Source organism: Penicillium odoratum (genome assembly GCF_028828045.1).
Source record: "Penicillium odoratum strain IBT 22623 chromosome Unknown utg000002l_segment0_segment0, whole genome shotgun sequence".
NCBI lineage: Eukaryota > Fungi > Ascomycota > Eurotiomycetes > Eurotiales > Aspergillaceae > Penicillium > Penicillium odoratum.
In genome coordinates, this window is record NW_026643144.1 from 79,408 (window position 1) to 104,605 (window position 25,198).

At 45.4% G+C, this 25,198-nt stretch overlaps 7 protein-coding genes across 7 annotated transcripts; 3 read left to right on the forward strand and 4 right to left on the reverse strand.

The window, feature by feature from the left end:
* Positions 1–366: 366 nt before the first annotated feature.
* N7520_002074 (uncharacterized protein) lies at positions 367–1,451 on the forward strand (the record flags this gene model as incomplete). The annotated part of the gene is made up of 4 exons (XM_057136009.1): positions 367–421; positions 474–912; positions 969–1,213; positions 1,264–1,451. The coding sequence occupies 4 exons, from the start codon at positions 367–369 to the stop codon at positions 1,449–1,451; spliced, it is 927 nt and encodes a 308-aa protein (XP_056998695.1).
* Positions 1,452–2,886: 1,435 nt separating this feature from the next.
* N7520_002075 (GroES-like protein) lies at positions 2,887–3,522 on the reverse strand (the record flags this gene model as incomplete). Its single annotated transcript, XM_057136010.1, has 3 exons — positions 2,887–3,288; positions 3,408–3,415; positions 3,444–3,522. The coding sequence occupies 3 exons, from the start codon at positions 3,520–3,522 to the stop codon at positions 2,887–2,889; spliced, it is 489 nt and encodes a 162-aa protein (XP_056998696.1).
* Positions 3,523–4,692: 1,170 nt separating this feature from the next.
* N7520_002076 (uncharacterized protein) lies at positions 4,693–5,984 on the forward strand (the record flags this gene model as incomplete). Its single annotated transcript, XM_057136011.1, has 3 exons — positions 4,693–4,700; positions 5,017–5,554; positions 5,631–5,984. 3 exons carry the CDS (start codon positions 4,693–4,695, stop codon positions 5,982–5,984), a joined length of 900 nt encoding a protein of 299 aa, XP_056998697.1.
* A 3,540-nt stretch (positions 5,985–9,524) lies between these two features.
* Positions 9,525–11,145, reverse strand: N7520_002077 (uncharacterized protein; the record flags this gene model as incomplete). Its single annotated transcript, XM_057136012.1, has 2 exons — positions 9,525–10,845; positions 10,898–11,145. The coding sequence occupies 2 exons, from the start codon at positions 11,143–11,145 to the stop codon at positions 9,525–9,527; spliced, it is 1,569 nt and encodes a 522-aa protein (XP_056998698.1).
* Positions 11,146–15,715: 4,570 nt separating this feature from the next.
* On the forward strand, positions 15,716–16,695 carry N7520_002078 (SDR family NAD(P)-dependent oxidoreductase; the record flags this gene model as incomplete). The annotated part of the gene is made up of 2 exons (XM_057136013.1): positions 15,716–15,779; positions 15,869–16,695. The coding sequence occupies 2 exons, from the start codon at positions 15,716–15,718 to the stop codon at positions 16,693–16,695; spliced, it is 891 nt and encodes a 296-aa protein (XP_056998699.1).
* A 1,742-nt stretch (positions 16,696–18,437) lies between these two features.
* On the reverse strand, positions 18,438–19,526 carry N7520_002079 (zinc-dependent alcohol dehydrogenase; the record flags this gene model as incomplete). Its single annotated transcript, XM_057136014.1, has 1 exon — positions 18,438–19,526. One exon carries the CDS (start codon positions 19,524–19,526, stop codon positions 18,438–18,440), a length of 1,089 nt encoding a protein of 362 aa, XP_056998700.1.
* A 2,439-nt stretch (positions 19,527–21,965) lies between these two features.
* Positions 21,966–24,610, reverse strand: N7520_002080 (potassium transporter; the record flags this gene model as incomplete). Its single annotated transcript, XM_057136015.1, has 5 exons — positions 21,966–22,976; positions 23,031–23,138; positions 23,227–23,991; positions 24,053–24,313; positions 24,368–24,610. The coding sequence occupies 5 exons, from the start codon at positions 24,608–24,610 to the stop codon at positions 21,966–21,968; spliced, it is 2,388 nt and encodes a 795-aa protein (XP_056998701.1).
* Positions 24,611–25,198: the final 588 nt, after the last annotated feature.

Genomic DNA, 25,198 nt, shown 5'->3' on the forward strand with positions numbered 1-25,198 from the left:
TATCATAGTATGCATGTCGAGGGCTTGTACCCAAATTAGCAGGGTCAGCGGGCGATTAACAACCAACTTGGAACTGGTTGAGAATATTAAGATAATCCGGAAAGGTGACCGCTTGAAAGGGCCCACCCTATGTCAGATTTGACTAAGTTACATATTCTAAGAAGATAAAGCCGGCGCTTACAAAGATACTGAAGCTGGGAAAGTGTAAGGAACTTGCCAATCTTATGGCATTCCCGGACGTCATACTGACGAGAGTGTCCATTCTAGTCTAAAACATGCTTATTATAGAAAGCAAGGAGCAGCCACCAAAGCGATTATTATTCCTATGCCAATTCAATTTAGTTCTCTACAAGATACATCACCAACATGCAACAAGAAGTTGAAAAGCCATTCCGGGGGCCCCAATCGCAATTCCAGCAGGGTAAGTGGACTTCTTTGAATGTAAAAGTCCTCCATATTCATGAACGTAATAGGCCACCAAATCCCTGTTGAGCATCACAGAAAGCCTGGCATACAGGCTGATATGGAGAATCCAAAGCCCACATCAAGCGAAGTACCAACTGAAGATGGTGGATATCAGACCTACAAGGCTGCCGGCAAGCTTTCAGGGAAGAAAGCAATCATCACTGGTGGCGATTCTGGAATTGGTCGCGCTGTCGCAATTCTTTTTGCCATGGAAGGAGCGTCTAGCCTCATCACGTACCTTCCGGAAGAGGAAAAAGATGCACTTGAGACCAAGCGACGCGTTGATGAAATCGGACAGACTTGTCATTGCTTAGCCGTTGACCTTCGCGAGAAGAAGAACTGCATGAAAGTGGTAGACACAGCGATCGAGGCCTTGGGTAGTATTGATATCCTTGTCAATAATGCTGGGACTCAAACAATGATCGATGACATCAAGCATCTTGAAGAGTATTATCACTTCGCTCTTCTATAAAGCTGAAGCTTTGGCTAATTTAATTGCATAGGTCTCAATGGGCGAGCACATTCGACACAAACATTCATCCTATATTTTATCTATCGAAGTATACGCTGCCTCACATGATGAGTGGCTCAACGATAATCAATTGTGCTTCCGTCAATCCCTACGTTGGTCGACCCGATTTGCTGGACTATACTTCAACCAAAGGGGCGATTGTTGCTTTCACGAGAGCATTATCCAACCAGCAGGTTAAGAATGGCATCCGCGTGAACTGCGTTTGCCCTGGGCCAAGTGAGTTTAGTGGTCCTCGTGAGGAATATGTCAATGCTAATGACATCTAGTTTGGACCCCTTTAATCCCGGCCACTATGACTACCTCCGCAGAAGAGCAATTCAGTGGCACTCCAATGGGTCGTCCGGGACAACCCAGTGAGGTCGCTACTTGTTTTGTTTTCCTTGCAAGCCAAGACAGTAGCTTCATCTCCGGTCAATGTCTACATCCAAACGGAGGAGTTGTGGTTAATGGTTAACTCTTACTCAAGAATGATTAGAGATGAAATCAAGGTTTTGAAACAAGTTTTAAAGTACATCTTTTTTTTGATAATCATCATGTAAACTACTACTGTAGATCAAGGTCCAAAAAGAAAGAATTCCCGTATGCCCACGCTGGAAAACCAGGTATCGAGCAATTTCATGTCTCCCAATGCTTTTGAGACTGCAAAAATATGAATCACAGAGTATTTATTAGAATAATCCGATTTGGTGTCTTCACATAATTGAAATATATGAAGATTTGCAGGAATGGCTCCATGTCCCACCTATTTTGAACAGACATTGACTTTAGGCCGTTCATGAGCAAACGAGGTAACATTTGCGCGAAAGAAAGTCATAGTGAACAGGTTATCCCTATAACACCGAAAAGCCCTTAATCATTCACGTAGCTATGATGCACATATCGTCTACAAGCTCGCGCCGCTGATACCCTGCACGGGGCTAAGACTGAGCTGGCAGATACACATATCTCAATCTCTCGAACGGCAAATATGAATTTATGCGCCACAAATACTATGGCCGAAGACGTAGATCTAATTAACAAAACCTACGCATACCTTATACCCACAGTTGTTGCTGAAACAGCTTATTCTGTCTTTACATCTTCTGAAAAATGTGATCCAATTCCAGGATTTCCCTACGCGGCTTAGTATCGAGGTCTGAGAGTTCGTCAAATCTCCACACTGGTAGCGGGTTTCGGTCGATCGTTTCCGAGCCCTATACCATCTTCAACTTCATCATTTTCAAGGCCTCTTCAATTGAGGAATTAAAATATATGGCCAGATCCTTTGTCACCTTCTAGGCAGCTAAAAACCTCTCTATACAGCATGATGCGTGATAGGCTCACTACATCAGCGCGACATTATGCATATAGAATACCATATCATATGACTAATAATTTTGAAATATGAATGAGACTTTCACTGGAGGATTCAATTAAGTCAAGATTTTGGCGCTGAAGGGATAATCATATTATTGCTCAGTTAAATGTGGGTGTTGCTAAAATTCCCTTCAATAGAATTCTATGATGTGGAGATCTAAGCCTGCATGTCCAAAAGTGCTTATCTTCATGCTCAATTGATGTCTTAAATCTCTTCTCCACAAGTTCATCCAGCGCGATGCGCGAGATAATCATAGCTTCCGAATCAGGTTGGCTACTCGTATATTAGCCAATGTTCAGTAAAATTAGACCACCCAAACAGCACAAATTGGGTAGGGAGTCAAGTCAAAAAGAATATATTTACCATCATTCACCGCGCGGATCGTGTTCAGAACCGAGATTTCGTCATATATCGCCGCTCCTACGTATCGGAGCTCTTTTCACATTAACTGATTCACTGAATGGAAGGTGGTTTCTACCACACAGCAATGTTAACAATTTACCTTGCATCGGGCAAGCAAGTGTAGCTCCGATCAATGCCTTTTCCACGCCCGCAGCGTTGAGAAAATGTCTACACCAACACCACCCGTGATCTCACGCACGTCTTGCGCGACCTCGTCCTCTCGTGGATCTAAAATGTACGTTGCGCTAGATTTTCTCCAGAGGCTTTGGCGGTTATCCATTAGTTCAGATAATATAGTGTGCTCCGCTCCTTGAAGCTTGAGGACCTGCACGACGTTGAGCCCAATAGGCCTTCCTCCGACGAGCAGAACAATATCGCCTGATTTGAACGGTGACAAGCTGACTGCGTGCCAGGCGACGGCAAGTGATTCAATGAGAGCTGCAGCTTCGAGGGATATTGTCCTGGGAGTAGAGTAGAAGTGGCTAAATGGTGCGACGATCTTTTTGGACATGCCCTCCCGTCCCGTCGTAGCCTAGGATAAGCCATCAAATTAACTGGTCTATCTTCTGTATCGATAGATGACTGAGTAAGCCTTACTACTTAATCCACTAAAAGCAATATGCTTGCAGCAGTGGTTCTGACCTCACTTACAGGCAGGACTGTTCCGTCGAAGATGTTATAGCGCACCGACGGCACGCTGGCCCCGAGAAAGGTGGGTTACACCGTCGCCAACTTCCTCGATGATGCCACCAAATCTATGACCCATTGAAACGGGATATGTCGACCTCGTAATACATATCAACACTAGGCCCCCAATGTATTCGTGGAGATCTATAATTAGTAGGTCGATCAACAAGGGTGTTAAGTGTAAAGAACACACCGCTCCCGCAGATTTCAACTTAAATTGGGCTCATCTAAAGAACATCATCTTGGTACTGCAGACATTGTCTTGTTTTAAAATACGAACCTTTACTTGACCCTTGGCACACATTGGCAATTCAATTGTATGCTCGCAGATGTTCCCGGTCCGTGAAACAGGCAGACTTCATCAACGGGACACTATTCAGGGTCGTGTGCAGAAGGTCTCCCGACTGAGTTGTTGTGTTCAACATGCTGGTTGAATATGAGCGTATTAGCTGTTTCGGAATTTGGTGAGCTTGATTTCTTGTAAGATAAGTTTGATGTCCTCATCGACTGGGCAACGTTTGAGTCTTTTAGGAATACGATATTTAAATTGGCGCGAATCAAGGGATGATATACGTTTGACTTGATAAAGCGATGTGACAAGATCGAACGATACATCCAGAAAGCCATGACATCAGAGAACCTTCGTAATTATGAAGACCAAGCACACGAGAGACCAGGCACAGTGATGGTGTGTGGATCATTGTTGGAATGAAATCTCTTTGACGTCATCTGTCGTGGATGCAGCATGAGCTTGATATACAAGCTTAATTGACAAGGGATAAAGAGTAAATGAGCCAACCTTGGTTTCAAGGCTGACATGCCGTCGACTGCGGGAAGCTTCCCAATTGGCTGGGTTCATGAAAGAAGACTAATCCAATGCCACTTTTTCAATAGGGGCTCCATTCTAAATGTAGACTCGCGCTCTTGTCGGGGTAGAAGGGGTGACTTGACAGTAGACAGCTTCGATCACCAAGACGGCTCAAGACCAGAGGACGTGCAGTTGGCGTCAACCCGGTAAGACCGGCAGTTGTAGACGAAGCGTGACTTAGCGAAGCAAGGTAGGGAGCACGGAAACAGGATAATTCTAGCTTCTAAAGAATACATTGAGAAAATACCTAGCATATGACTAGGCTTACGCCACTACTATGAGTACGTAATCATGAACAGGGATCATCCCATGAAGGTGCCCATACATCACGACTAGACAGAGGTGATATGCTCAGAATTTGAGCCGGTACAGAATCCACCAATGAGCCGGTCCATAGGCCTGGCCGAAGTCTAGTCACTACAAAGAGTTGGGTGAAAACACTTCCTAATTAGGTATAGTAAGTGACCGACCGACCAAAATTGTTGGAGCACCTGTATTTATGGTATTGTCCTGTCACCCTGATACGCACTACTCATGCATTAGGGTTAGACCTGTATCTATAGTATTGGGTCGTGACCCACAGAACTCCACAACAATACAACTGAGATACACATGCAACAACAGGTTATGAGCCCTCAATTTGCTCATCATGGATAGTGAATCAGGACATCCAAAGCTCATTCGAACAAACTATCATTCTTGGAGACTGGACGCCGAAGTCCAACTCACCGGCCTGGGAGCACTAGGCATCGTCGAAGGCACCGAGCCTGTGCCCGAAGTCCCCTCCACATCACGAGCAGCCGAACTCACAAATTATAGCCAGAACGCTAAAGACTACCGACAAGCTCGAGAAAAGGCGATACAATGGATCTGGAATCATATCCACAGCGACTTTCACAGCATCGTTGCAGCTGTCCGTCGAGACCCGCGAGCCATGTGGCTCGAATTGGAACGTCGACTAGGAGGACGAAACAACTACAATATCTGGGCTGTACGGCAACAACTTGGGAGTGAATCCTTCAAAGAAAACGATACCATTCAAACTTGGTCCGCTCGTCTCGATACCTACAATCAACGCCTGATCGGAACCGGATCTGAGCTCTCCGAACTAGAGAGAATCGCCAAATTGCTCAGTACACTTCCCAAACGCTTCGAAATCACAGTCTCTCACATTCAACGAATCCCCAACCTCGACTACCAGACTGCTTTACAGCAACTACTCGACTTTGAAAATCAACTACCGGTCGGCGCCGCAAATGGATCTGGAATGGCACTGATCACTGAAAACCGACCCCGAAGACCATTCCAATTACGACGAGGAAGAGGCAGTCGATATAGACCATCTGAACCATACCGTCGAGAACATAGAGTCGAAAATCCTCGGCCGACAGTATACTGCTACCACTGTGGACGAAGAGGTCACACTAAGTCAAAGTGCTGGGAACTTCAACGTCGTGAAGAGGAAGACAAGCAAAACCAAGCACGACTATCTCGAATACCTCGCGGCACAAATTACACGGCAGAGGATGCTGCGACCTCATCTACAAATCCAACTCAACAACCATCCCGATCCGATGCGAACTATATGGAAGACGGGTTTGCTCACATGGCAAGCCATGATGCATCATCCACAAACGAATGGATACTCGATTCTGGAGCAAGCCATACAATGACTCATACAAGATCAAACCTCACCCACTTCAAAAGATTTCACCAACCTCGCCAAGTCATCATTGGGGATGGATCGCATGTAAAAGCACTCGGAAGCGGCACTCTTCACATACGGACAAACTTGGCTTCTATTGATCTGAAGGAAGTCTGGTGGGTGCCTCACCTTAGCACAAATCTGATATCCGTGCGTTCCTTGGACGATATGGGACTAGAAGTCATATTTGCTGGTGGCCAATGCAGGATCCAACGCGACGGTAGATCGCTCGCTACTGCAAGTCAAATCCGATCGAATCTCTACCAACTTAATCTGCCCGCGTCCGCATTTAATGCCAAATTCAACAATTATCATCCGATCACAATCTGGCACCAGCGGCTTGGACATCTCAATTTGAAGGACGTGTCAAAGATTACCCGAATTCAACTACCAAAACAACTCTCTCGATGTGCCTCGTGCATGGCTGGAAAACAGCATGCTGTGTTTAACCGAAACCCTCAAGAGAGAGCTACAAAACCATTTGAGTTCATTCACTCCGACCTCAGCGGTTTGCTGCCTACTTCTCTAGGCGGTTATCGATACTTTCTCGTTTTCGTGGATGACTTCACGCGATACACCCACACCTACTTTCTGAAGGGTAAAAGCATGACGGAAACCATTCAAGCCTTTCGTGCCTACCACACATGGATCAAGACTCAGTTCGGCGCGGTCGTTCGCAGAATTCGCACCGATAATGGCACTGGAGAATTTGCCAACCAGTATTGGCACGATTATATGATCAATGAAGGCATTCAACATGAATTCAGCCCTCCCAATACTCCACATATGAACGGTGTGAGCGAAAAAACAATCCGGACTCTCAAAGAGATGGCGAGGACTATGCTTGCAGGAGCGAACCTGCCAGATCGCGAAGAATTCTGGGGCGAAGCCGTGGCGACTGCCACGTACATACGCAATTTATCCCCCTCCCATGCATTTAATGGTAAGGTACCGCTGATTGGCCTTTACCCAAACTTGACTCCTAGGTATAATCACCTTAAACCGTTTGGCTGTTTAGCCTATGTTCTCGTCCCACCCGCACAGCGTTCAACATGGCAGTCACGCACAAGAAGATGCCTGTTCATGGGCTATATCCATAACACAACAAAGGTCTGGAAGGTATATGACATTGAAGCAAAGCGAACATTCAATACTGGTCAAGTGATATTTGATGAAGAACAGTTTCCAGGAATCCCCATTGAATCCCAAAACCTGCAATGCCATCCATCCTGGCAAGTTGAAGGCCCACATGCTATGGCCAATATTGTACAATCCAGTTTCCGAGACCTCCATCTTGAGGTTATCAAGCAAGAACCGGAACTGTTAAATTTCAAGATCTGTGGGATTGAGCCACCACAAGACTATCATTTATGTGACCCCATCATACCTCCACGCGCAACTGCTCTTACCGCTCAACGGAGTAGGGAGGATCTATCTAAGGGCGGCGCAGAGCCGAGCGCAGTGAAGAAGCCAGCTGGCAGGCTCCGAGTGGACGTGGCAGGCGATTCACTGGATTATCACACTGCAATGCAGGTGGATCCCGTCAATTGGTCTCGTGCCATACGCGATGAGTTTTCCGCGCACCAAAAGAATCAGACATATGAAATTATCCCCTTGCCCTTGGATAAGACTGCGATTGGCTGCAAATGGGTGTTCAAGACAAAGTACAATGCGCAAGGGGACATGCATTTTAAAGCTCGCCTGGTTGCAAAAGGCTATGAGCAAGAATATGGAGTACATTATCAAGAGACGTACGCACCTGTTGCAAGGTTAACGTCCATGAGGCTCCTGTTAGCCCTCGCTGCCTGGTTTCAGTGGGAGGTAGAGCAGTTAGACGTGGTCACTGCTTTTCTCAACCCTCATTTGTCAGAAGAAATCTATATGGAGCCACCAGAAGGCATGGAACTTGAAGCTGGAAAAGTTCTGCGTCTGAATCGGACGCTCTACGGTTTGAAACAATCCCCTTATGAATGGTACTCTGATATGCACAAGAAGCTAATGACTCTTGGATTCCGTCGGTCAACCGAGGATCCCAACATTTATGTCTCAACACTCGTCCAGTGCATTTTACTTCTTTACGTTGATGACATCCTTCTTGCTGGTCCACAAGGTCCTGTCTCGCAGATCAAACAGGATCTCATGAAACTGTATCACATGAAAGACCTTGGGAAAGTGTCCCTCTTTCTGGGCATGCAGATCGAACGAGATTCACATCGAATTCGCATTCATCAAAAGCGTCATATTGACAAGCTATTGGAGCGTTTCAACATGTCAAGCAGCCACGGGATCACGACACCCCTCTCCATCAAGAACGATCTACATGAAGCTCGAGACAATGACAAGATTCTCGACTACGACGACAGAAAGCAGTACCAAGCGATAGTGGGAGGTCTGATGTACCTTATGACGGCGACTCGTCCGGACCTTGCTTTCACCCTATCACGTCTATCCAAGTTCAATGCGAAGCCAACGGCAAAACACATGGAAGCTGCCAAGCATGCTCTACGGTACATCAAATACACAAGTGACATAGGCCTAGTCTACGGCGGAAGAGATACCGAGCTATATGGTTACACCGATTCCGACTTTGCTGCGGACGTCGACAATCGAAAATCCACAAGTGGATACGTGTTCCTCCTCAACGGCGCCTGTGTTCATTGGCAATCAAAACAACAATCACTTATTGCTCGATCCACTCATCAAGCCGAATATGTCGCGATGGCGAATGCCAGCTATGAAACCAGTTACCTTCGACGCCTAATTGCAGACATCCATCCGGACTGCCACCCTACTCATCCCACAACCCTATATGCAGACAATCAGAGCGCGATCATAACAGCACAATCAGGCCGCGACGTTTCCCCTCGATCAAAACACATCGACATCCGATACCACATTACACGAGAAGCACTTTCCAATGGCATCCTTCGACTCGAGTACATTCGCACAACAGAGATGACAGCAGATATTCTGACAAAGGCACTACCTCGTGAACTGCATGAGAAACATATTTTATCAATGGGCCTTCGGAAAGGATTTGCTTGAGGGCGAGCACTCTTTTTGTCCTGCGACCGGTGATTTTACTCTTATCGAGAGAAGTTTACACACGATCGAGGTTTTTGATGAGGCTCGTAAAGGAAGCCAGACTACGAGTGGGAGATCCTGTCTATGCGATGATTAGCGCGTAGTCAGGCTGAGTGGGAGTGTTGGAGCACCTGTATTTATGGTATTGTCCTGTCACCCTGATACGCACTACTCATGCATTAGGGTTAGACCTGTATCTATAGTATTGGGTCGTGACCCACAGAACTCCACAACAATACAACTGAGATACACATGCAACAACAAAAATCAAGTGACCGGGGAACATTGCTTCTCTCTTTCCCCGTGAGAGCCATTTCAGAAAAGGATAAAAAATAAAGATATTCTACATGTACGTGTTAGATGCAGATCGACTGCTCTGTAATAATTCCATTGCATAGTATAATCTCGTAAATCCCCAAGATAACTAAGAGTGTCTGCGGTTGCGCCTGAGCTCCCGTTGCCTAGCACGACGGTTACATTCGTCTTTGAAATTCTGGCTCTCCTGGCGCTTCTCGTTCACTTCTTTCCACTCTCCGTACGCACCTTTGATACCCAGTGCAGCGAGGCCGATGCTTGCCGCATCGATTGTATTTGCCTTAATGCGTTCCTTTCGGGCCTCATCGGGGGTTATCTCCCCATCTTGTAACTGATTCATACGTTGTTTGCGCTTATTCACCGAACCATAGACCTTATGAGCGGCATGGATGGTTGCAACTGTAGCTAGCCCAGAGGTTAAGAGCATATCACGCTTCATCTTCTTTGCTTTTTCCTTTTCATCTGCGCTGTCCCCCAAGTCGGAATCACATTCGGAGCATGAGCAGTCACCACCTGAGATATTCTCAATGTACCCGGTACTGTGCTGGGCGCTGCTGGTTGCCTTGCTGGCATTCAAGGAACGTGCTCGGTCTAGGTTTCGAGTATCTTGTTCTCGCCCGTCATCAACATCGTGATAGTTCACATCCAGATCCGAGTCAGGATACTCGTCAGAGGAATAATCCCAAGCCCTGTAGTTGCGATCACGACCAGAGTAACTTTCCCAGTGATCCAACCGATCATCTCCATATCTACTTTGAGGTTTCCGGTAGTCGCTGTCCCCGACGTTAAGAGAGCCCATTCCACGATTGAAGTCGTCTGAAACACTCTGACTGCGTTTCTTCAAGCCATGACTGTCATCTTCGTAGCCTTGACTTCGTTTCTGAGATCTCGAGCGATCGTATCGATCATACATCTCCTTGCCCGCAAAGACCAGCGCACTTGCTGCAGCAATTTTTTTAAGATTGCTTAATGTACGGCTCCCGTCAGCTCGACGGTGAATCTCAGACATTTCTTCACGTGTAGGATGGCCTTCTTTCAGACCCGAAACTGTCGTATCAACGATATGGTGTGTGTTCGGCTTGTTTGGGTCCTTGTTGATAATTCCATTGGTAACAGCTGCCTTCATCACGTGCTTCCCTTTGTCTCCCTTCCATTCTCCAGGTTCTTTGCGGGATCGCAAGGCCTCTGCAGCACCAGCGGCTATGAGGGGAAGAGCAGCCTGCACGATGAGCTCCCCGCCCTTGTCGCGTAGTCTGTCAGCCCAGCCACGATCATGGTTACTTTTATCGCGGCCTCCATCACCGCTGCGATACCGGTCATGATGGTCATCTCTGGGGGCCCCGCCCGTGGATTTGCGACGATTCTTATGACGGGTCGAGCGACCGGATTCGGATGAAGAGTCGTTCTTAGACCGTTTAGAGTCTACCAGTCTACCAGTAAGCCTAATATTACATGGAGTTATTCAAGTCGAAATTGAGCGACTCACAAAAATCCTCATGTGGTCGAGATTGATCCCGCTGGGTACGACTATCGAGGTGGTAGGAAGGATCTCCCCCAATTGACGATGCCCGACGTCGAAATTCGTGTCTTGGACGGCGTGATTGTCGCGAACCATAGTCGCGCTGCGCAGGGTAGTCTTGATTTACTGGGGGTCCATCGTAATAATCCGCAGCATATCCACGGTCACGGCTATGGGGGTCGAGGTAATCGCGGTTATCGTAATATGACATTGCGTGTCAATGCGCGCGGGAAATGACGTCGTTTGCAAAACCGGAATTCAGGGGGCCGAAGCGTATAGTGCTCCTGATAAAACACTGTGGTAGGCGGGTAGTCTTTGCGCTGAGCTCTTCCGAAGTCAACTGTGGGGAATATTTGAAGGCCAAGAGAGAAAATCAGGGGTTATAAGGACATCATCAGTTTATATCAGCCATAACTAGAAACCTGTTATGACGTTGTGCCAGCCTGGCGCAAGGGGAAATCATCCCTTCTCCACGTCTATCGAGTCGATCTGTTCGTGTAGCGTGTGCGAGCACGTCGCTTCCATGCAAACGACGTCATTCCGCATTTGCAAAAAACGAGTCTCAACCCCCGTCATGTGTGTCCCGTCAACACAATTCCCATTAGAATATAAGCGCATCGACAAGGCCATCATAGCATTTATGCACTCTGCGGTATCAGTATATGTAAAATGCATTAATCAGATCTACTCATATTGTCGTACATTAATAGCCACTTTATCGCTTCTTTCTGCCTCAGTCAAATTATTCTGGATGCCCGTCTAATACAACGGATATTCGATAACACGGCCTCACTCAACAAAATCCAAGGCCAGAACGCAGTCTAGACTATTGTTATGAAGTTTATTTCTCGATTCATCTCACCGCTTGTTAAGCGTCACATGGTATAGTTCACATGACACAATTTGTTGGCACGCCCCAGCCCATCAAACCATGTACGAGCCTTGGCCTCTGAAGCGCTCCATTTCCTTCATGTTGTGCTTGCAGCATGAGAGTGCCTACTTCTTTCAGGCCCTCGACTGCTTTGAAAATTGCTGTTCTGCCTTCTGAATCCAGATCCTTCAATGTTACTAAGCAGGGATTATAGTTCATCAACCAGAGCACCATCTCTTGTTTGCCCGTGACACAAGCCTTGACAATGGGGGAGACATTATGGCGTCTGAGTCTTGCAAGGACTCTAGCAAGCTTGTATCCGAGGAATACATTCGCACGAGCTCACACAGAATATCGGAATTGTCGCTGTGGATGGCAATGTGAAACGGGTTGCTCTCATTGAACTCATTCGATTTCCAGATTACATGGGTATGAGGGCAGTCATTGTACGACTTCAGAGCTTCCAAATATTTTCGTGAGATAATTTTGGAGAGTACACCTTATTGGGAACATTCATAGATCGGTGACCATCTGAGTCAAGAGAGACGGGGGAATGGATGCGAAATTCGAATCATGATGCGGTCCACCAAAGCCCTTGTAAGCCATCTTTTATATTCAAATTCAACAGGTGAAGTAGAGCTGAAGAAAAATAGAACTGGACAATGAAATGAAGTGCGGTTGAGGGTCATTCTAGAGCAAAAAAGGTATTTATTGGCGGTCAAGTCCCTCAGTCTAAGTCTGGAACTATTTGATGCCTAAGGCTCGGGGCTCAGCCGAAGATTAGTCTCGGTAAGCTTCTCATCGCCTAAGTTCACGCCAAACCTACGACTTGGAGCCTAGAAGTCTTAGATAAGGATTCCAATAAGCTGAACTAACTAGTTACCCTGCACCTTCCCTTACCTAATTCTTTCACTCACTCTCCCCTTCAGACTGTGAACCGGTGACTTGCCTCGTGATTGAGCTCGGCATAGTTGTTAGAGAACTCTTACTCCGCCTGCGGATCTTCATTATCCCCCAAATAATTAAGCGAATTGCTGTGATATACTCCCATTCCCCGAGTTCCTGGACAGAAGTCTCTTTGGGTTCTAGCCAATTCACAGCATGTGTCGCCGTTAAGCAGGTTATAGAGGCGGGTTATAGAGATGGAAAATGATTTAAAGGTCAGGGTTAACAGTATCGCCAGAATCGCCAATCATGCATAATTTTACCCCTGAATTTTCATAAGTTTATGCACTTATATTCTCTTTATTTTGCTACTTCTATACGGCAAATTTATCTAAAATTATAGACATAGATAGAAAGGACTTGAAATAATCTATCTTCTCAATTTGAATAAAATCCGACTGGTAGAAGTGGGGGAAATACGATAGAACTGAATTTTATGCATGCCAAAATTTTGGAGTACAAGATTTCAATTGATTTATTTGAAATGCGCAGTAGTTCCACCATTTACTAAGAACCCTTTGTAATTTATCTATTTTTATAAATCAATCATGGTTTGATAAATCATAGGTAACATATATAGCTAATAGTATATTAGGAGATAATAACGAGTAAAATAATAAAATGTCACATATATTGGGTGCTAAAACATACTATAAACATGCTGTGTCAAAAATCTAAGCATGTTTGTTGCGTTTGCGACCTAACTAGGGCCCAAGGGTTGGGTTTTGGGTTGGGTTGAGTCCGGGTGAAATTGGGTCCTGGGGAAGCCTACGCCATGGGTCGCCAGGTCTGCCACGGTAGGTGCTGTTCCTGCTGTTGTTGAAATAATACAATATGCAAGTTTAAGAATGCTTCTTGCACATTGCTTTTGATTGTACTCCTTTGAATCTATTGCGCTTAGTGGAAGTCAGCTTTTTTCTGTCAGAAAACTAGTTGTTTGACGTGTTCAGTCCGATGTCTCAGTTGCATTCACAACTCCTCATAATATACTGTGTATTTTAGGTTAGTCGTCCTTTGAAGAGCGAGAGGTGGTGCCGATTCCATTGAACGCACGGTTTCTTATAGAACTGGATGAGCTGGGCAGGTCTCACAAAGTTCAGTCAGAAAGCCCAAGCCTTCCACGCCATTTGATGACTGGGCGATTTACAAAAGGTCTCTGAAACAAGGGGCTCCGGTGAATAGATCGGAGATCCCGTCCAGGCGTCGCCATATCCATATAGGGTGTTGGTCGAAATGGTGATATTTGCCACCTCGTTCGCATATCCAAAGCTGAACATCAAATTATTGAATATCTAGTCATATAATCGCGATGACAGACGCGGTAAGCAAGAAAACCATGTATTTAACAGCATATCTGGTATAAGCTTCTCGCTTGACCAGGGAGCGCTCTGTCAAATCACGTTTGTCGAAGCTCGCCACGTATTCAGCACCACAAGTGGGGTTCTCAAAGCCAAGCGTTGAGATAGTAGTGAAACGCGTTAGCTGTATCATCTCTGAAACTTGAAGTATCGGAAGAATAGAAGCGAGTGGGAATCGAACTTGTCGTTGTACCATTACAATAGTAGGCCTCCATGCCAAATAGCAGTCAGACGCGTGAGCCTTTTTGTCATTGGCCCATAGTAACGATTTCTTCCCCTGCAATTCGAAATGAACTAGATGGACAAGCATTAGAGCAACACTCTGTATTTATGAAAATCATCTCATGTCCGATCCAGGCGCAATTTGTGTAGGGATCTGGAGATCAAATAACTCGAGGATCAAGCATCAACTTAGTACATAGAGCCCATGACGAACGATACTTACTATAGTTAGTTAGCGTTGCGTAACAGATAGATCTAGATACCAAATTTCAAATATCGAGGATCTAGATAGTAGCTACATTAGAATGTTTGGAATTTTCACGGGAATTATACAAGTAGATCAGAATTCTAGTACCAAAACTTTTTTCTCCACTATAACCCAATTTTTTTCCCCATGAAAAAAACGCCAAGACTTTTGTAGTTTTGTAGACACTAGTCACCCCTGTAAGAGGGTACATAAAACTCATGTTTAAGATATCTGACGTACGTGTTCTATAGTCGTCTCTTATTATTTCACGTTGAAGAAACACATATACGGGAGTTCCAGAGCTATCGAAACAACTGGTATATACAGACGTCATACTGACGATATAGCAATAGCTCTTTCAAACAAACCACTTTAAGATGCACTTACCACCTGCTTTGACCAACTCCAAAAGCATTGCTGTCTTACAATACTCATTAATAAATACTTGGAATTTGAAGTAACTGTTGTCTTTTGAACAAGAATTCCACCAATACGAAACAAGAAGAGGATGGGTAGTTTCAAGGTTGCCCCATCAAGTTTTTCAAATTGATTTTAAGATTTTCCGGAAAAGATGGTCGCAGGCCATTTGTTTAATGACCCTCAAGATGACCGAAGGATGATGGAAACGTATATGAAAGTTTTCCTAAAAATGAGTCGCTTCGCTCCTACTGTATCTTGCCGCTCCTTCCATATTACACGGAAGGGAGATTTTCAAAGTTCGATCTTATAAGTGAAATTTCTCATCACTATGTTTTGGTCTTAACTGGCCTTTTGGCCTACTAAAAAATGTTGGGTCATGTTGAAGTTGTCGATAACGATTGGCTTAAAATGGACAGAAACAGGTAAGTAGGTAAGTCGTACTCCACATGCACATTAACTTGTGGCTACGGTATCTCATCGAACTTTGAGGGTAAAGAAACGTCATCATTTTGGAGATTATGACTTCATATCCGAAGTATTCAACCATTTTCAAGATTGGCGATATACTTGCATACTGCATGAAAGAATTCGTGACGTGACGTAAAGTCTTCCTTCATTGAAAACCCCGCGTCGGTCTGCATGATCGAAATAGATTTCACGGTTTTTTTCACTTCGCAGTTCTAAGAAATTTTCTACCAGTACTAAAACAGATCTGAAAATGAATACACAAGTGAATAATCAGAGCTTCAAGCTCGAGAATGTTTTCAACGTTCGAGATAAAGGTGAGTAAAGCACCCCCTTCCTTGACCATGCGAAATGAGACAAAGCAATGAAATCTCGCTTATTCAAAAGGTGCTAACTGATAAGATAGTCGCTCTTGTGACTGGCGGTGGGTCAGGGATTGGTTTGATGGCCACTCAATCACTCGCTGTCAACGGTGCCAAAGTGTACATCACCGGTCGCACGGGTGAGAAACTGGAGCGGGTGGCAGAGCTATACGGCAAGGATATCCCGGGCAAAATTATCCCGATCACAGCCGATATTACCTCCAAAGAGCAGATCAACAAGCTTGTCGATGTGATTTCTTCCAAGGAATCCAAGTTGCACATTTTGATCAACAATGCTGGTATTAGCTCCACGAGTTACGAAACGGAGCTAGAGGACCCAAAAGCGCTTCAAAAAGAGCTCTTCCACAACGATAGCACAACAGTTGAAGAATGGGACGATGTGATGAGAACAAATGTTACACAGCTATTTCTTACAACGTCCGCTTTCCTGCCTTTACTAAGTAAGGGCACGGAGAGCGAGCGTGGCTGGTCTAGCACTGTGGTAAATATCTCTTCCATATCAGGGATCCTCAGGACTGCTCAGCATCATTTCGCCTACAACGCTAGTAAAGCAGCTGCAATCCATTTAACAAAGATGCTTGCATACGAAATATTCTCCTCGAATATCAAAATCCGCGTCAACAACATCGCGCCCGGTGTCTTTCCGTCCGAGATGACAGCCAAGGATAGTGATGAGAATCAAAAAAGCTCAATCCCGAAAGAGAAATACGAGGGTAAAGTAGCTGCCCAACGCCCTGGAAAGGATGAGGATATGGCAGGGGCCATTCTATTCACTGTTTCGAACCAATACCTGAATGGACAGACTATTGTTGTTGACGGTGGCTATGTGCTGGCCGCTGGAAGTGTCTGAAAAGCTTCTTGAATACTGCTCTTTTTGTGATTTCTCGACATTCTGCCTGAACTTCAAGACAAAAGATCTGAAATGTAACTAGTTATCGAAAATTCGGTCTTTCATTTTGCTATGTACGTATCGAATCAGATACGTCCTCCACCTCTAAAAATCATATTCCCGTTACTGGCACTTTGCAATGAGCCTTATTAGCGCCACTGACTTTTGGGTCTCGCAATTATCGCTACGTGAAGGGTTGAATGAAATCCAAGGATCATTTTCAGCTCAATTAATATTCCGCAGTGCTCACACTGCCACCACCAATAAACCCTTTGCTTCTATGTGAGCCCTAAGCAGAGGTCAGAAAGGATAGCAGAACTTGGTAGGTGGCTGGATATGAGCCGTCCGGAATCAAAATCGGATGGCCAACGAAGATAGTAGGGAGAAAAAGCAAGGAAGTGAGCGTGGCGTAATTGAAGCTAGACTGCCAGGTCTCCCATCAATTCTGGCATACTAGGGGTAAACTTTACTTTAAATTCTAGTTCACATGTATAAGTTCAATGGATACGTAGAACAAGCAGCTTGATCGCTTCTGCCAACCCAAAAGTTCATCCTCCCTGAGCACCATTAGTAGTTTAATGAACTCAGATGGATGTAATGTATCAGCTCTCGTTTTCTGAAAGTAGTGAAGTATTATACATCATATGGATAGATATGTCTGAGGTATGATAATTTTGCACCGTGAATTCTCGGAACAACTGATTGGCTGGCAGCAGCCAAGATCGGCTCAAAATAACCCTGAAGTCGTATAATAAGTGCGAGTGCGTGAATCCAGGAAAAATTATAAGTTTGATCAGTAACTATATGAATATGGCTAATGCGTGGCAACCTATTAGTTATAGAATAGCCGTCTTAGCTTATGAGTAATCAACGCGCATTAGAGTCGACCTAGCAGGACTCTAAAGCCGTAAGTGGCCTCGCTGAAAACCCTTAAATTAGGTAGAACTAATATTTGATAAGCTGGAGGGTGCAGTTTAATATGTTCTCTCGCCGAGTAACAATAACCATGAAGGCAAGAAAGATGAATTATGATCGATCACTGGTACGAGATTGTTCACAGCGCCAAGAGCAATAAAAGTGAGAGCAAGGCTGATAGCTGGCAATAGATAGAGTATAAATCATGAAGTACCCCGACGAAATATATAGACCATCAAACAGAATAGTAAAAAAAGTGCTTCTTTCCGGTTAGTTACGGGTGTCTGGCGGGTGGTCATTTGAACAATGCAGCAAATACTGTTACTCTTAAGCAAAGCTATTGCTTTCTTCGCTTAGCTTTGATACAGGTTTTCCGTATCGCCCTTGGTTTCCATGGCCCTTCATGTGAAAATGAAGGCTCTATTGTTGTTGATTCTGTGGACGTTCACTGATTTAAGGGAATTGCTACATTGAACTCATTATCTTTGGGGTGTATGAATCTGAAGATTCAGCATGGTAAATTAAGGTAATCTATAGTTCTTCTAGTATCAATATCTGATCTTCTATTATCAATTTCTATTCTTCTTAAGATTATACTATGACAACTTCCACATTTCAAGAAATCGAATTGTAGAGGTACCTTCTACATCATCACTATAGCGTTTCAGGTTTTGACTCAAGATTCGCTATGGGTGGCAGATTTTTGAATGTGCCATGGAAAATTATGTGTTTTTCCTTTTATTCTGATTTCTCTGACGTCGAATCGTGAGGCATATCCTTCTTGTGTATTAAAACACCATGCACAAACGCCCTCGCAGATCCTTCCTCTTATAATGCTCAAACATCTCATTAATCTGATCCACAGGATAAGTCTTCTCAATGTGCGTCTTGCAAGCATGTTCCGCATGCAGGTTAATCATCTTCTGACACTGCTCGGGTGTGCAGATCAACCGCCCCTTAACAGTTTGCTCCTTGAAGCTCAACGCAAATGGATCAAGCTCTAAAACTTGGTCTGACGGCAGACCAACATCTACCAACGTCCCTCCTTTTCGAAGGAACTGTTGCGAAAACTTGATCAGACCACGCGCTTCAGCGTTGATGACAACCCGATCGACACCAGGGTTTGAATCATAGAATGAGGATTGCAGCTCTTGGATAACATCTTGCTCAGAATCTGAGTCAACAATGAATGTCTTGTCTGGTTTCAGATGCGAGGGCACGGAATTGACGGTCTCGATCCCTTCTTTTCGATTATCGATGGCGACGACTTTCGCGCCCATCATTTTCGCATATTGGACACCTAAGTGGCCAAGCCCTCCAATACCGACAATAGCAAGCCAGTCACCCTTCTTCACTCCCGACGCGAGAAGAGCTCCATAGACAGTCGCACCGGCGCAAAAGAGTGGCGCTGCTTCGACAAACGGAATCGATGCAGGAATCTTTGAAACAACACGCGCATCCGCTTTCATGTACTCCGAAAAGCCGCCGTTGATCGTGAGCCCGAGCATGCCAACCATGTTCTCACAAAGTTGTTGACCCTGCTTCTTGCAGGCATTGCAGATGCCACAGAATCCATAGGTATTGATGGACCCGACACGGTCGCCAACGTGGATGTTGGATTTTTCAACCTCTGAGCCGATCTTCACTACCGTCCCGCATGGTTCATGGGAGCCTATCAGGCCTGGCTTTGCGCCATCGGATTCGTAGACCCCCTCCATCACCTGTAGGTCGGTGTGACAGTATCCTGCGGCTCCGATCTTCACGATAATATCGTTTGGTCCGAGGTCACTTGGAACTTTGACGTCACGAACCTCGTAGCCTTTTTTGAAGTCCTTGACAACTGCTGCTTTCATGGTTTGGGGGATGTTATCCGTCATTTTGCATAAACTTTGGAAGCTGAATACAGGCAAGTGGGCTCATAGAACATGGCGGTTGAATGCAACTTATATTGTTGATTGTCGGAAGTCTTGGAAGTATTCAAATGAACAATTTCTGATGTCATCAAATACTGAGTAAAACTTGATCGCGGCGTTACCGAATCCGGTGTCTTCTGTTTGGCAATATGTGGCAAAATGTTGGAATGTAGATGAGTCAGCAATTCTCAATACATAATTAGTTATAGTAGTACGTTTCTATCACCGTCTGGTCATTAGCCCAAATATTGGGCTTTACATCTGTAACAGGGACAATCGTATCTTGTGATTCACAAGTACCACGGTGGTATTCAAAAATCCCAAGGCAAACCATCCAATGGTATTCAAAGTCTAGAATTTACTGCTAGCATGCCGTAGCTTCACAGCTCGAGATATATTTGTGCTCTCATCGTAGTCTCCCTCAGTCAACCTCATTGGGTAGCTTCCTTAGAATCCTAGTAATAAACATCAACCAATACATATAGCCCTCACTAGGGAAAGGAGTCTTCCCTATAAGTATCTCCTAACACTCTAGATTAGACCTCAAAGTGACCCGCGGGCGGCCCTCAGCGGGTTACCCGCGGACCCGCATAAGGGCGGGCTGAGGGTTGGTTTAGCCTAATCGCGGGTCGAGTAGATTTTTTCCTAACAAGCGTAAGGGCCGCCTGCAGGTTTTTGAGGGCTGTTAAAAATGATCAACATGATAGGGGATCTTGACTTGATCGAAACATCCGCGAATGCTGATTTGTGATCAGCGATAGGCCGTTTGTCAGCAGAGGAGAAGGATGGAAACAGCTGAGCTACCAAAAGCTCCACATTCTAACACGGGTCTAGAGACTGTCTGAGCACACTCGATGAGCCAAGACAAAAAAAGTCTACGGTACTCTCCGAGAGAACAAAGAAAGTCACATTTGTTAATTGTGGTGACAGTCAATGCATGTGCATTCTTCACAAATACAGTGTACACCCGGCGATTCATTCTACAGTATATCCAAAGATTTCGAAAGATTATGCGTAGGAGTATATCTAGCAACAACGGCATATATGGTTATTGTATAACCTCTACGAGAAACCCAGCCAACAACTGTATCTAATAAGTTCTACATTATGCAAGGTATAGCTGCTCTTGTTACAGGCAGGTACTCCGACCGCAAAGGTGGAAGGCCAAATTTGCTCATCTGCATGTTCACTTTCATCCCGACTAGCCTGGCTCTTGCTTATCGAAGTAGTTTCGTGGCACTCATGATCCTGCGGTGTTTACAGAGCATTGGCAGTGCTGCTGCATTTGCGCCTACATTCGCCGCGATGATGATATAGTGGCTCGCTCAGAGCGTGGAAAGTAGATGGCCTACATCAAAATGGGCAGTACCATTGGCAAATATTTCAGGTCCAATTATCGGAGGCGTTTTGGCCAATAGCCTGGGATGGCGAAGCATTTTTTGGGTTCCTTGCCATCTGCTGGAACACTAACTGTTTTGATTGTCATGCTTCTCTGAAAGACCTGCTACGCAATCGTGGGCGATGGCAATATACCTCCTCCACCTGGAACAGACCTCTTCTTCATCGGAAATTCTAAGTTAGCCCCGATTACGAGACAAACGACCTTCTCAGCCCCACCATACATATCAGACTGTTTCAATATCATATGCAACAGACAGGCCGGGCCTCTCACATCCTTTTGGTCCTTAATTTACTGGGGGCATATCGTCATGGAAATATACCGGTAATTCTGGGGGAGAAGTATCACTTGAACTCACTGCAGATGGGTCTTTGCTACATCCCTTGGGAACTGGAGCGATAAAAGCTCGTTGGAGTGTTGGATCGCTGGCTGATTGGAACTTTAGATGGCTTGGTCACAAAGTTGGTGTCACTGACCAGCTAATCAACAGACCATGAAGCAATTTGAGATACTACCATTGGAACACAGTCGATTGAAAATCGCATTACCAGCAGTTTATATGGCTTGTGTCTTTATAGGAGCATATAGCTGGACGTCATTTAGTAGTTTTCACATCTCCTGTCCCTTATTTCAATTATTATTCTTGAGAAACGCTGTCACAGGCGCAGGGAACATTACTTCGGCCCTGGTTGTGGATCTCTAGGCATATAAGCTAGGCACAGTGAGAGGAGGTATAGCAATATTTTAGGGCCCCCCATGTGCCGAAAGTACTGTCGCTAGAAACCCTGCGACTGCTTTTATAGGCTTTGGCTGGCCGGGGACTATGATCAGCAGCTTTTTGATACTTTCCTTTCAGTTTTGTGGGTTATCTATTTTCGAGGGCAGAGCTGGAGAGCTCCGAGATAAATGTGATTAGTACTTCTGTTTGACGATTTGTACACCCAGAGTGCAAATGCTAAACCCGTAAAAATCTCTGCACCTCACGTCATATTGCCTATGTCAGGTTATATCTCTTTCAAGAATCCCACCTCAATCACCTTATCCGTTGGTACCCCAAGATTCGCCATTTTGTTGCGTGTGTTATCCTTAATCCATAGAAAGAGGCAAAGAGTCACTTTCCTAAAGATCGAAGCGCCAGTCTTAATCTTCATCTCTTCTTTACCAATGATATAAAGAACTTTGTGAGTATACGCCTCCTCCAGTCTGGCAAGTCTATCGCTGTCCTGCCTTCCACTGTCTTCGTCTTTCTCAGTTGTTGGGCTTCTTGTGCGACTATCCTCTATGGATGGGCAGCTGCAGCTCTCATTGACAACGGCCTCGACAGGCGACAAAGGCAAGCGATCTGGCTGCGGCCTCTCCTCCAAAATCAGATACCGCCGGATTTGTTCAACAATGATACTTGCGAGATTTGGAGTGATTATTTCGTCATTGTAACCATATCGAACAACCAACCGATAGCAATTCGGAATGGCAAGGCGAGAAACAGAATGCCGGTTCTCTGGAGCCACAGAGGGCGTTTCGAGGGGCCGTAGATGAAAGAACACTGCAACTTCCGGTATTGAATTGAGCTTGAGGACAAATTGGCTAAATACTATGGGAGTGGTTTCACCAGCTTTGTCGAAAAATATTCCTAGGCCGCGGCTAGTCTTGATAGGATCACCACCATATTTGTCAGTGAGGTGCATTTCACCGTCTGGCACATGTGCCACGAAGTGTGACGTAGGGAATCGGTCTTCGGCTTCAGCCAACCATTGTTGTTCTTTGCCATATCGCCACAAAAGAAAACAAGTTGCGAGCACCGAGGCAAGCGTGATTGTGAACCAGGCACCAGAAGGGACTTTGGTAAGAGCGGAAGATAGATAGGTCCCATCCAAGCACGCGATTATGAGCCATGGGAAAAAGACAAAGTACGGGCTGATTCGCCACACGAACATAGCAGCCAATGAGACCATACATGTGTCGAAAAATGTCACAAACATGACACAGACACCGTATGCATTTCCAAGTGATTTAGTCTATAGAAAGGGTGAGCGTCTCGAAGGAATAGACTGCCCAGTCATAGGACTTACATTATTGTAGATTGACGCAACCAAAATGGTTCCAATCATCAGCAGCCAGTTTGCTAGAGGAATGAAAAGCTGCCCATAGAATAGTCGAGACGTATGCACAACCTTACACTGTGGAAAGTACGAAAGCTTCATTACCTGCGTCAGAAGCTGCCATTAAAATTAGTGGTGATCCGTGCAAATTTTGTTGGTGTCTTACCTGGAAAGTCGCGGTTATGATGGCTTGTGAGGCAACAATGGCAGCAAGGATTGCGATCACTAGGGCTGGATAGACTGTACCAGGGGGCGCAGCGTTGAAAAAGGGATTCGAATAGGCCTCAGGGTGGACACTGATATATGCTGCTTGTCCTATATAGGCCAGTAGAAGGCATGGGAACGTGTAACATAGCCAGCTGATCTGGATAGCATGTCTGCTGAAGGCTCCTAGGTCTGCAAAAAGAGCCTCAACTCCAGTAAATGCGAGGAGAACTCCACCGAGCATTCTCCACCCCTTTTCACCGTTGCGGATTAAGAACTCAAATCCAAGACCTGGGTTAAAAGCTTCAAAAACACTCGCATCATACTTGACAAGATTATAGATCCCGAAAGCTGCATTGAAGCCGAGCCAGATTATGATGATTGGCGAGAAGGCAAACGAAATCCTTGTGATTCCAAGCGGCTGAATGAAGAATAAACCGACCAAAATAGCGTCAGTAACACCAATCACAGTACCTTTGGATATCTTAGGCTGAACGACTTCAATCCCTTGCACAGCCCCCAATACAGATTGTGCGGGGGTAAGAAGGCCATCTGAAAGCACCATCGTCACGGCCAGCACTCCTGTGACTTGCAATATTTTCCTGGTGACCTTGCTAGATTCAATGCGGCGTCGCAGCTTTTGACCGGCACCTGCGAGTTCACTCGACATGTATCGTTTCATTCGAACCAGAGAGGCCTCTCTTGGATCACGGTGAGTTATGTTCATCTAATGCAGTAGTCAGTGGTCTATGGGCCTTCGACAGCACGGAAGTTGTAGGATCACTTACATAACGACTCAGAAGAGCATATGTACTGAAAGTACCTCCTTCGCCATCGTTGTCCGCATGAAGAATAACAAGTACGTATTTCACCGTCACCATCATAGATAGGCTCCAGATTATTATGGAAAGTACCCCGACAAGGTCCTGTCGTGATGGTTCTGAGCTGAACGTGGATGAGAATACATATAGGGGACTGGTTCCAATGTCCCCATAGATGACGCCAATTGACTGGTAAGCCAGCCACAGAAGTACCCTCCCCTTGAAGCTCTGTCACACGTTAGCTAAAATTTGTAAATTGGGATTGTCCGACATCTTGCATACCTGCTTTTGTTTGAAGTCGCCAGGTAGCCTTAGACTAGGATTTTCGTCTGCCTGCTCTTGCCCTGTAGATGTATGACTCATCCGAACAGGCAGCCTAGCCTGGGAGCGAATATTGTAGATATTATCATCGTCTTCGTTGATGCCCGGTTGCAGGTTGGATGTCGTCCTTGGGATGGCGCCTTCACCATTCAAACGACTTTCACTACCCTGATGTGCATCATCTGCGATCCGAATCGTCGTCATGGTGCTGCGGAATAATACAAGGAAATTCCGTATCACAAAAGTAAGCCAGAATGATGGAGAATCGTCATCATTGTACACGGTCGAGAATACGTAGTGAGCCTATTATGATGAAATTGGACGGTGATGACGCTTAATCAGCTCCCGTCCTTAATTCCCAGGTGTCAGGAACACCACCATCAATCCAATTTGTGCGAACCGGTGTGACCCGAGGTTGGGGTGAGAGAGAACCGTGAATTCAACTTTCAGCAATATATGGCTTTCAATGTGACGATCATCATTCAGGCCGCACATGTGGAATCATCAGTTGACCGGATCGGCCGATATTGCCAATCGAGATTTATCATTCTTCAGAATCAGACCTGATCTAGGACATTGCCACAGACCACCTCTTATGTCTTGAGGAGCGCTGCGAAGTTGCATTGCATCGTTCGGTGGCGTAGCGTTAGTGTATTTTGTTAATTATTGTGAGATGTGAGAGAGCGAGATCACCAAGCCGGGACATTGCGCCGAATCAGCACTGGCGGTACTAGCGGGAAGGATTGTTGTATTTTCATTCAAATTCTTTACTTTCCCCTTTTCTTTTCTTCT